The 12,602-nt window shown below is 43.3% G+C and overlaps 1 protein-coding gene across 1 annotated transcript; it reads left to right on the top strand.

Annotated features, from left to right (window-relative positions):
* The first annotated feature begins 11,095 nt into the window (after window positions 1-11,095).
* Window positions 11,096-12,116, top strand: LOC142388899 (uncharacterized). The gene is made up of 3 exons (XM_075474471.1): window positions 11,096-11,206; window positions 11,394-11,498; window positions 11,648-12,116. The coding sequence occupies exons 1-3, from the start codon at window positions 11,155-11,157 to the stop codon at window positions 11,725-11,727; spliced, it is 237 nt and encodes a 78-aa protein (XP_075330586.1). The 5' UTR covers window positions 11,096-11,154; the 3' UTR covers window positions 11,728-12,116.
* The last annotated feature ends 486 nt before the right edge of the window (window positions 12,117-12,602 follow it).

Here is a 12,602-nt window from a genome sequence, read left to right as displayed (position 1 = left end):
ATGTAGCACTAAATCGCAGCAAATTGCCACCTCAAAGGCACTTCAAAGATACAGTCAAATTCAATTCAATCCAATCAAATCAAATTTATTCAAATCCAAATTGGTGTAATTCATTCAAAAAACAAACGAAAGAAAAGAAAGTTGCCTAGCTACTGTAAGTAACCAACAGATTTGTTAAATCTCTCTTCAGTTTAATCCCATGTCCTGACCTTGCATGAGGCGATGGTGGAAAGGAAAAACAGGAAGTAGCCCCTGCCAGAACCAGACTCAGGGAGCGCGGCCATCTGCCTCGACTGGTTGGGGGTTAAAGGGACAGGAAAGAGGTGCCAATAAGCACCACATCACCAGGCTAGGGATAGCTGCTGATAGAGAGAAACACAAGTGTACATATATAGTTTACATATGACAGCAATGTCATATGTACACAGAGAGTAAAAGAGAGCAGAGTGAAAAAGCTGTGACTTCCATGGAATTCCCCCACAGACTTTTAAACCGGTTCTAACCTAGAGCAACATTTGTATCGTTTTACCTCTCAAGCTTGGAGTGAAGCAAAAGTAGCATCAATGCTTTCCAAACTCGCTTGCTATTTTCATTTTTTAAAAGTTTTGACAAACATGGAAGCAAGGTCGGTAATCTACGGTAAACCTTAGGATTTAACGTGTGAAATAGTTTCACTATAGAGGACGAGAAACAAAAAGGTTTTAGGATACAGTTCCAAGTGGCCACTATCGTGGAACGACACATGAAAAGAGTCTGGATTGTAAGCGTGGTGTAGTCACCGCTAGACGACAATCCTTTGATGACCAGAGTGACCGAGTTGTGACATAAGCCTTTGCAAGAGCATTCAAGTACATGGGAGCCGTTCCATTAAGCATAGGCTAACATCAGTGACTTGAATTTGATGCAGGCAGTTAAGGGTAGCCAGTGGAGCTCAATGAACAGAGGGGGGATGTGTGCTCTTTTCGTCTGATCGTAGACCAGACGCGCGCCTCGTTCTGGACCATCTGCAGCGGTTTCACAGCACAGGCTGGGAGAGCAGTTAGGAGAGCGTTACAGTAGTCAAGGCGGGAGATGACCATAGACAGCACCAGGAGCCGGGTGGCGTGTTGGGTTAGGTATGGCCTGATCTTTCTTATGTTTAGCAATGCGAAGCGGCACAATCGAGCCTAGATAGGGCTTTCCATCAAAACTCACCGATAAGACGAGGAGGACATCGGACATTTTTGGGAGGCAGGGAACCGCCCCCTGAACGAACGAGCGACTTGAGAGCAGTGTTGTTGCTGTTAGCCGGTGCTAAACTGCGGGACAAACTTTCACTTTCCAGCAGTTAGACGCAGGCGCCTCAGTTCTTTTTTCTTCCTGCAAATGGGTAAAAAGAGGAAGAAAACTCCTACAAACAGTCCTGGGAAAGAGCCAGAGTCGGGGGAAGGGGAATTAAGTGGCAGTGAAATGGATGACATGGACTCACACCAAGCAGATAGTCAAACGATGCAGGGGCAAGGCAGTAAAACAGTGGAGGCGAGCGACAGTGAAGGACAGGTAAGACCCACACAAGACAGAGAGGTAGCGAATATTGAGGTTAAAGTCATCTTAAGGTTTGGGGAACAGGGAGGGATTAAAACCATGAATCCAGTTTTTTTGACAAATGTATTAAAGAAAGAGGTTGGGGATATCATCCAAGGAGTAGTGTTAAATGATGGAAATTTGCTGGTGATATGCAGAGATAAGATGCAAGGTGAGCGTGCGTTTGGTCTGAAGACTATAGAGCAACGCAAAGTGGTTAGTACAAGCTATGTGGGAGTGCGTGGCCGATTGCCTAAAGGGGTGATATGGGGAGTTCCACTGGAGATGTCCATGTTGGAGGTGGAGGCCAACCTACAGGGAGGTAGGCTGAGAGGGGTGAAACGTATGCAAGTTTTTCGCGAAGGTGTGAGGAGAGATTGCGAAGGTGTCCTGCTGGAATTTGAGGAAGAAGTACTGCCATCGAGGGTGTTTTTGGGTCTGGTAAGCTATACTGTGCGTGAATACGTGCCCAGGCCGGTGCGGTGCTATAAATGCCAGAGGTTTGGGCACATAGCAAAAATGTGTAATGGAAAGCGCCGGTGCGCTAAATGCGGAGAGGACCATGAATATTCTGAATGTGAGCGTGTGAAGCCGGTGTGTTGCAACTGTGGAGGGGAGCATAGTGTGGCCTTTAGAGGGTGCGAAGAAGTAAAAAGGCAGAAGGAGATACAACAGGTGAGAGCAAAGCGGATGATCACATATGCAGCGGCGGCTAAAGGCTCTAGCATGGTTGCCGCGTCTGCTCGCGCGAGCGGTGTTGATGACGTCACGAGTTCGTGCCCGCCATAGGACCCTATATAGTGGCGCAAGTCGTTGCGCGCCAGTAGTTGCAATTTTCTCCGTCACAGAGGTGGCGCTGCTACGTGAAGGTTACCTCTACTCTACAACCACGAAAGTGGAGAAGAAAACAATGCCGCTGTCAAGAGCAAGAATACTGTAATTAATGATACTGCTGCAGTTTTCGGATCATTTTAATTTTTTAATTCAGTTAAAAGAGGTGAAGGTTTGAAGCCCCCGGCATCAACAGAGTCTCTGCCCTCTTCTTTGCCTTTACGTATCTGTCCCGTAGCTTCTTCCACACATTCTTACAGAACTCTCCCTCTTTCCCAAAAGTTCTGCCCATCTCTGTGCATCAGTTTGGGGAGTTTACGTGCTCCCTGTGCTGTTTCACTGCAGTTTCGTACAGCTGCCTGTACAAACGCACCTCCTCACTGAGCCTGGTCTCACATCGGTCCATCCGGTTCGTTGTGCTCGGCGCCGCCAAGTTACAAAAATCGACTGGTGCACGACAACGCGCTGCGCCGTCTTTTCAAGGGAAGCGCCATGCCTGAAACGTCATTTTGACGTCACGGTCCACCACCGCCGTGACAGACGCGGCAACCATGCTACCGCCTTAAGATGGTTAAGCCAGTCAGAGGGGGAGGAGAAGTGATTGAGCGTAGCCAAGGAATCAGGACAGAACCTGATAAGTTACATCAGGAGATCTTAGTCGACTTAAAAAAGTTAGTTACGTTTGTGGTGGCGGTCGTTAACTCAACTATGGAAGTGAAATCTAAATCAGAAAGGACACAAATAATAGTGAAAGCTGCGATGTGTAACCTGGGGCTGAAGGATTTGACGTGGGAAGAGGTAAGTAAGGAGTTGTATTATCAGGCTAGATCAGAGAAGCCAGGTGGATAGGTATTTCATGTTCTTTGTTCTTCAATGGAACGCTAGGAGCCTGATCGCTAATGGGCAGGAGTTTAAGAAATTAATTGATGATTTACCTCATAAACCGGATGTGGTGTGTGTCCAGGAGACATGGTTGCGGCCGAACTTGGATTTTAGAATTAGTGGATATGTGGCTGTTAGGTGTGACAGGAAAGAAGGGGGTGGTGGAGGTTGTGCATCGTTTATAAAGGAGGGTGTCTCATTCAAAGAAGTAGGTATAGGTAAGGACCAAGAGTATGTGTCAGTGGAGGTTTGGACAGAAGAGGGTAAGTTAAGTGTTATTAATTACTACAACCCATGTAAGGCTCTGGATTTGAATAAACTATTGTCTATAGAGGGTATTGGGGATAGAAGGGTGGTATTATGTGGTGACTTTAACGCACATGGCACTTTATGGGGGGGCACTAGAGATGAGCCGAATGGGGATGTGATGGAACAGTTGATGGAGGAGAAAGATCTGGTCTGCCTTAATGATGGGCGAGGAACCAGAATTGATGTGCGCACTGGAAATACTTCAGCTTTAGATTTAACGTTGGTGAGTAGCAACATTGCAAAGTTCTGTGAATGGGAGGTGAGGGAGGATTCAACGGTGGGTAGTGACCATTTTCCAGTAGAAAGTAGACTTTTACTGAGGGGGATTGTAACCCAGGGAGGTATTGGTAACAGGTGGATATTTGGTAAGGCTAACTGGAAACTTTTTCAATATATTGCTGAAAGGGAGATGGATAAGATTAAGATTGATGAGGATATTGAAGCCATGGATAAAGGAATAAGAAAAGTTTTAATAGAGGCTGCAGAACGCTGTGTCCCGAAGAGTAGTGGTAGAATGAAGAGACAGGCTGTTCCATGGTGGACGGAGGAATGTAGTAAGGCAATCAAAGAGAGAAATCTAGCACTGAATGTTTTAAGAGAAACTTTGACCTTTGGAAATTTAGTGGCATATAAAAAGGCGAGAGCTATTGCACGAAGGGTTGTGAGACAGACAAAGAGGGAAAGTTGGAGTAAGTTTTGTGATGGGATAGGGAGGAAAACGGCGGTAGGGGAGGTTTGGGGTGCAATCAAAAGTATGAGGGGAATTCGTAGAGAACGGCAATACCCTGTCCTTAAATTACAAGAGGTAGTTGCAGTGGCTGATGAAGAAAAGGCTGAAATGATAGCCAAGGCCCTGGTTAAAATACATAGCTCTGATAATCTGACAGTCTTGGGCAAGCAGGGACGGGAGGAGACAAAAGCGGCTTACCCAGATGTACTTAGATGGAGGGAAGGAAATGGGGGTACAATAGATGTCCGGTTTACTCGGGTGGAGGTGGAAAGGGCTATAGGGAGGTCTGGTAACTCAGCTCCAGGTAAAGACGATGTTTGTTATGCCATGCTCAAGCAGCTGGGGCCAATGGCTATAGCCAAGCTCCTTGGATTCTATAATAAGGTGTGGGAGCTGGGCATTCTCCCCAAAAGCTGGAAAGAGGCTATTATTATCCCGATAAGGAAACCAGGTAAGGACCCTTCGAACCCGTGCAATTATAGGCCCATTGCACTTACGTCACATATGGGGAAGATAATGGAAAGGATGATTGCTGAAAGGCTATTGTATCATGTGGAAAGTAAAGGTTGTATGTCAGTGTTACAAAGTGGGTTTAGAAAGGGGAGAGGAACTATGGACCCAGTTGTTTGTTTGGAGACAGAAATTCGAAAGGCCCAGGCTAACAAGGAGTCAGTCTTGGCTGTGTTCCTGGACGTAGAAAAGGCGTATGACATGGTATGGAAAGAGGGTCTGATGATTAAATTAAGTGAACTTGGCGTATCAGGGCGGGTTTTTAATTGGATTAAGGATTTCTTATTTGATAGACTCATTCAAGTTAGAATAGGAGGGGCCTTGTCAGGGCGATACGCAGTGGAGAATGGGACTCCCCAAGGGAGTGTAATAAGCCCTCTGTTATTCTCTATTATGATTAATGATGTCTTCAAGCAGGTTGATGATGGTGTTGGTTGCTCATTGTTTGCAGATGATGGGGCAGTATGGAAGCGGGGACGAAATGTCAATCATATAGTCTTGAAAGTGCAGGAGGCAATCCGTTCTGTGGAGAAGTGGTCATACGCATGGGGCTTTAAGTTCTCAACTGAGAAAAGTAAAATGTTACTCTTTACAAGGAAGAGGAATGTGAAAGTAAAATTGAGAATGTATGACCAGGTAATTGAACAAGTTAAGGAATTTAAATTCCTAAGTATATGGATGGATTCTAAGTTGACATGGAGAACTCATATTTCGCACACGGTTACAAAATGTAAGGGAGTCTTAAATGTGATGCGGTGTCTAAGGGGGATGGATTGGGGGGCCAGTAAATCAGCCTTGAAAAGAATCTATATAGTGTTGATTAGGTCTGTACTGGATTATGGTTGTGTGGTTTATGACTCAGCAGCAATATCAACTCTTAAAAAGTTGGAGGTGATTCAGGCGCAGGCACTGAGGCTGTGCTGCGGTGCTTTTAAGACTTCCCCTGTAGCAGCTCTTCAGGTAGAGGTGGGTGAAATGCCCCTAGCTCTGCGACGAAAGCAATTAATTATGCACTATTGGGTTAATCTCAAAGGGCATTTAGGGAATCTCCACCCTGCAGTTAACACTTTGCAGCAGTGTTGGGAGAGTGAGAGGGCAAAGCAGGAATGTTTTGCATGGAGAGGAAATAGGCTTGCAGAATTGATGCCTTTCACTCGGATGCGGTTTTCCCCCTCTGTGGCGTGGTCGGTAACTCCTCCATGGCTGTTTCCATCTGTTAATGTGGACTTCAGTATTCTGGATAGGGTGAGGTCACGCAAGCCACCCACTGACGTAATTCAGCTTGTGGAGGAGAGGTTAAGACTAGTGTATGGCTCCTGTATTTCTGTATTCACAGACGGTTCAAAGGACCCCAATTTGGGTTGCACAGGCTTCGCTTATGTCATCCCATCTCTGCATGTTTCTGTTAAAAAGAGGACACCAGATAATCTAGCAGTCTTTACAGTGGAGTTGTTGGCAATTTTAACAGCCCTTCACTGGTTAGAGAGTGCCAACATAAAGGAGGTAATTATATGCTCTGATTCAAGCTCTGCGCTAGAAGCTATCAAATCCTTCAGGTCTACTAGTAGACAAGATTTAATTGTTGAGACCTTTGAGAGCCTTTATAGGCAACATCGTAATACGAAAGTCTCATTTATGTGGGTCCCAGCCCACAGGGGTATTGAGGGTAATGAGGAAGCTGACCAGATGGCTAAGAAAGCAGTGGTGGCAGACGGTCCATTTATGGACGTCGCTATCAGTAGAGCAGAAAGTAAGTCTCTTATTAAAGATTATTTTATTAAGGAATGGCAGGGCAATTGGGAAAGGGCTATGAAGGGGAGGCATCTGTTTATTTTTCAGAAAACTGTGGGTTTAAAGGGAAGGACAGGAATCAGAGGTACTAAGGAGGAGAGAGTAATCACTCGACTCAGAATAGGTCACACTTGTTTAAATAAGAATCTTCAACGCATAGGGAAGCACCCATCAGGCCTCTGTGAGCATTGCAGGGAACCAGAATCAGTGGAACATGCATTACTTCATTGTGGTAAATATGTACTTCAGAGGAGACAAATTCTCCAAGAGATTAGGAGTCAGGGTAAGACAATCAGTCTAGTTAATTTTTTCACTTGTATTAGACAGAGTATGTTTTTCACCTATCTAAAGGAAACAGGATTATTTGACAGAATCTAGATTGGCTATGCACGCACACACGCCTCACACGCACTTACTTCAGACATACACGTTACCCTCCACAAATACCAGAGACCAAGGGAAAGAAAACTATGTTTCTTATAGGACAGTAGGGGGCGGACATGCGCCTAAACTGAGCGCTACTCGCCCATAAAGCCTCCAAAGAAGAAGAAGAAGAAGAAGAGGAGGACATCATTCAGAGAGAAAAAGACCAAAGGTCACCCTTAAGGAGCTGGAAAGCTGCTCTATAGAGACTGGTCTGAAAAGCTATTGCATTGAAAACACTATGTGTGGCTCAAACCCAACACCTCTTTTCTCTATCAGGGACTGAGAAATTCATCAGAATTTAGAAAACAATGGATGGTCCTACGTTCAGAAAAATTCTGGAAAAGTAGTTTCAGTCTTCCAGAGATTTTAGACTTGGGTGGAGGTTCATGTTCCAACAGACGATGACCCTAAGCATACTGGTAAAGCAACACTCATGTGGTTCAAAGGGCTGAGTTTAAACGTGTTTTAGTCAACGCCCAGACTTCAGTCCATTTGAGAATCTGTGGTGTGACTTTAGGATGGCTGTGCACCATGTTACAGGTTCAGTGTGTTTTCAGTCTGATAACATGTAAACATGTCAACGTCCGAAGTTGCCAACATAAAGAAAATATGTTCCTATGGTCAATATTGAAGAGTCTATGGCAAAAACAAGACAGAGTACATCAAGTGATGTTAATTTTACTTCCAGAGTGTAAGGTAACAAAATAGATAAAATGCCAAGGTGGGTGCTTGAAGCATAAATTGCCATTGAAGTAACTTAAGTACAATGTCTATGCAGTGAATTCACCTGAACTTAGATGTAGAATCACCTCCCACAGAAAAAGAATGTCATTTTTTCACAGTATCGCAGCGTCGGACATAATCAGGTAATAAAACTGATTCTCTCCTGTGCATGTATACTGGGACATGGATGGTGTTCTAATTTAATAGCCCAGTCGAGCTGCTGTAACTATTGCTCATCTCAGCTGTGCGTGCAACACAAAATTCCAGAATCTGTGATCCTATTAGGATTGCTGGGAATACTGCAGATAACTGTGTTCAACCGTGGTGGTAACATTATTCACATTGGGTTACTTACATGGTGTAATCTTTCATTTGTGGAAGTGGTCAATCGGCTTCTGTGGCACTACATGCAAAAATAAAAAAGTCACATGGAAAACTGCCGACCAAAAAAATGTTGGGTAATTCCTTGGCTTTTATGTCAGTTTAAGTGATAGATACAGTAGGGATCCCTGTTGCTGTAGCTCTAACAGTTCGGAGGCTCAGTTTTTTAACATGGTAGGTAAATATGTAACCATAGATGCCTCAGACAATTCCGCTTAGAACGAGTTGAGTTATCTGTTTTAAAACGAGAAAAAAAGCTCCCTTTTTTATTTTCAAATGCACGACTGTGACTTTGAATTATGAATAGCTGGAGTATGCTACTTCTCTTCACCTCGCATGCACGCTCAGAAAGAATGCTTGCACCTCCACCCCAATGACTGACATGATGCCACCTCCAACAGTTCATATGCGGAAAAGTGAAAGTAAATAAGACGGGTTCAGATTCCACACGTGCAGAGGATGATTTTTTGTGTGACAGGTTGTTGATCAGCTTTTCTGCAACGTGACTTCGACAGTTGTTTTTTACATGGTGCGAATGACGCCATGTGCAAAGTGGCATTTGAAAGGGACTCTGTGTAGTTAGTTATATAAGCTCGTAGATCAAACAACGCCGTCCCGGATTTTCCAGGAGACATAATATTGTAACCTTCAATAGCTAATTTTAATCCTGCTCACCGTCTTTGAAAGAAATACACGTACATAAGGGGGATGTGCTGCTTTGCATGGCCCCAAGTGTACGTTTTTATCATCTACAGAGGAGATTCTCCCTCCAAAAACATTACAGTTTGTAGAGATGACATTTTTTGGAGAAATTAATTGGTGCACTTTTTTAAGAGAACATTGGAAACTAACATGACTTCCTTTGAAAAACTGTTTCTAGGTTGACCGGAGAAACACAAAAGAACAACTGAACTCTTTAGCCTCGTGACACATTTCACAGCCAGACGTTTAACAGCATGTGTGACGGCTCATTGTTTGATATTACTGTCTCTCTTAGCATATCATTTATGATTTTTTTTTAATAATAATAATACAATATAGCTGGAGAATAATTATTTCTGTGGTTGTGTACTCTGCACTCAGATCTTAGGTCAGTTATAGATTTGTTTTATCAAGACGATAAGCTTTACATTAATTTCATGAGATAAGTGTTTCACCAAAGGCAAACCCGATCTCATGGCAGATCATGAAATAGCTATGTTGGTCAAGAGAAGAAAATATAGCAGTTTCGCCACTTAGAAAGGCTCAGAAATTGAAAAATGACTTTTTCTGTACTCTGGTTTCAGCACACGTCCACATCATGCTGTTTCTGTCCACATCTCATGCAAGAGGCCACTAGTTTGACAATCGTTCTGCAGTTTCTATTATTGTTAAACTTTCGAGACTAAGGTTAGGTCTACAAGTTTCAGAATTCCTGGTTACAAAAATGGACATTTTCATATTCACGGCTCCCCATTCCCATCAGGTCCCCTGAATGTTGCCCCACAGAAATGTTGTCGTCTCATGATTATCAGCCATGGAATGCAACTCGACAACTGCTTTTGTTCACGCGGACGAATGCACCTATCACACATTTTCTGCTTGGACCGGGAACTCAAAAAGAATTCTCGGTCTTTGATAATGTTCGCTCAGGCGTCACTTCATCTCTTGAACATTCTGAAAAAGCTTTCCTTGAATCTGTGAAACTGAAACAGCTGCTGGGAATAAAAAACTTGTTTCTCAGGGCGTTCAATTTCTGTCAGCAGCACTTTATCAAGCAGTACCTCAGGCATAGATTAGGCCTCATGCAAGACTAAAATGAAATTCAATAAACGTTAAAAAAAAAGTAATCCTGGACCATAAAATTAATCCATGTTTAAGACCCTTTTAGTCTGCTTTCTGCCGTCACAGAAAGTCTCGTTATATGACGATACTTGCTGGTCTGTGTTGGCTCTGTTCTTTTTTGCCACAGAGCATCTCAAAGAGAGAGCTCTTAAGAAACTTGGTGTTTCATTCAACCAGTCATTACTCACAGAAAATGAAGAAAGAGGCGTATCCCATCTGTTCTTTTTTTTTTTTTTTTTTTTTTTTTACAGAAACAGCTATATTCTTGTTCAGCCCAACGCCTAAAGAAACTATGGAGTAAACTATCAGGATTTATTGCTGATCACTGACATCCTCATTTTATGTTACACTAGAAAAATGTCTTGTATTAGAACCTGTTTGGGGAGCTGTTCTCTGCTTTAATGGTTCATTTTCTTGTTATTTTCTCCAAATTTTACACGCATGAATCAACTTGTGCAGGCAGTATAGGTATGGGTATTTCATCCTGTAGTTTTTTTTGTACACTCCTTCATAAAATCCATGTCTCTTAACAGATCACTGAGTCTGAAACAACTGACAGGTTGGAACTTTATTTTTTATTTTTTTCAGATTTTAGTTAACAAGTCCATTTTTATGTTAATTTCTAATGTTATCCTTGTAAACTAGTAGCTATTTTCTACTTTCACCCCCATCATCAGGCAACATTGCTTCGTTGGATATTTTAGCATGCCAAAGCTCGCATTTAGCACAAACCACTTCTGCATGCTGTCTACTGCTTCACAAAAAGCCCTTAGAAGTGATGCCACAAAAGAGAACTGCAATGTGATAGCCTTACGATTAGAGAACACCCCTGAATACAACAAGCAGAGAAAAGTTCGCTGTCCCAAAAGCCTCTGTCGAAAAAACACATGCTAATGGGTTGAAATCTTTGGAGCAGTCTTTTATATCAAACACCATCTGATGGGAGTTTGGACCTAATCTCAAATCTAATCTCAGAAATTCAAAGGTGTTCAGCAGCATCGCTGATTGTACACAGGAGAGGGTTAAATTCAACTTCGCCTAATCTTCCCGCACGACTTGAAAGGACACATTTACTGGAATATCAGTCACAAGGAAGTGCATGCCTCGGCTCACGTTTGGTATGTGGTAAGGTGACAGTATAAAAGTGTCCCAGCAGGAGGTTTTTCCACATACCGCCTGACAACATGAAGCTCCAGCTGATCTCCACGCTGCTCCTGCTGCTGTGCAGCACTCAAGGTGAGGGCTTGCTCGATTTTATTCAGTTTTTGCAGTATGTTTCAAAGCAAATCTCAAAATGAAGAACAATCTTGTGATATAGCCTTCATCCATTCCGCCTACGAACCATTTCCTTGAGACACAGAGGAGTACTGGCACATTACTGAAGGAGCTTAATGAGGTTTGATGGATTTTGTCTTCTTAACAGTGCTCGCGCTCAGATGCTTCACCTGTGAAGGTGAGGGTGACGACATCTGTAAGACGGAGACAGATTGCCCCGCGTCAGCCCAGTACTGCAAAACAGTTCAGCGCGGTAGGTAGACCTTGCACTGCTGCATTCGACTCACTTTGCTTTCAATCGTGTGATGTAGCCTGCTGTGTGTCGATTCTGTGAGGCAGACAGCAACGTCACAGGCGAACAGTTCAGTGATTTGGCATCGTCGCATTTGTTTTTTCCAACAGGTGATGAAATGTCTCGAACTTGTGAGGAGTTCTGCGCTGAAGACTACTTCACCACCTGCTGTGACGAGGACCTGTGCTAGACCTGATGCGTCACTCAGCCTGAACGTTCACTTTTAAAATCAAAACCGAATGAAGAACCTTTTGAAAAATATGTATCGACAATTTGTTGTGTCATCAAAATTCAGTGTGCCGATCCTGTCCCTGATTTTTGCTTTTGATTTAAATTCGCTGATGTAAACTGAGAACTGTTGAGCCTCACTCAACGATCCCACAGCCTTCTTAAACAGCGCAACACACTGGCTGCTGAAAGCAGGGCAACCACACACTGGCACTCTTAATCTCTTCCTGATGTCACTTAGTGGGTCAGCGCAACAGCCTGCTGCTATATGGGTCACTGTCTGTCACTGTAATGTAAAGTTGGACTGTTTGCTTTCTGTTTCAAACTCATTAAAGAGGAGAAGAAATGAAACTGTTGTGGTGGAAATTTTATTTTAGTCAGTCATTTTCTGAGGAGATAAGATGCTTTTAATAATATCTTGCAAGAGAGAACAACACAGTACAGAGTACAGAGCTGCTCTGACCACATGGGCAAAAACAATTCAGTTATAATACAGATTATTACGTAATCCTTTGATATGTTCAAGCGTTTTTATCTATTTTCCCTCCCTTCCTGCAGCCAAGGCAACCTTGATACTGTACCATCTTTCCCACCATCCTCCTTAAAGTTGTTTAATCATATAACGAGCACACCATGCCCTCATTGAAAGGAAGAGAGAAAAACAGGTTGGTGTCTTGCAGGACGTTATTACAGGTTATACACAGTAACACTCAGTACAATGCATATAGGAATTAATTTTCCCTTACACTGTCAATTCATCTTGTATGTTTCTGTCATGTGCTGCCGTTTGTGGGTCCATCGTTGGTTTTATTTGACTAATGTGAAACTTTTACCTCT

Source organism: Odontesthes bonariensis, chromosome 9, assembly GCF_027942865.1.
Source record: "Odontesthes bonariensis isolate fOdoBon6 chromosome 9, fOdoBon6.hap1, whole genome shotgun sequence".
NCBI classification, from domain to species: domain Eukaryota; kingdom Metazoa; phylum Chordata; class Actinopteri; order Atheriniformes; family Atherinopsidae; genus Odontesthes; species Odontesthes bonariensis.
This window is presented reverse-complemented; position numbering and strand designations above follow the sequence as displayed.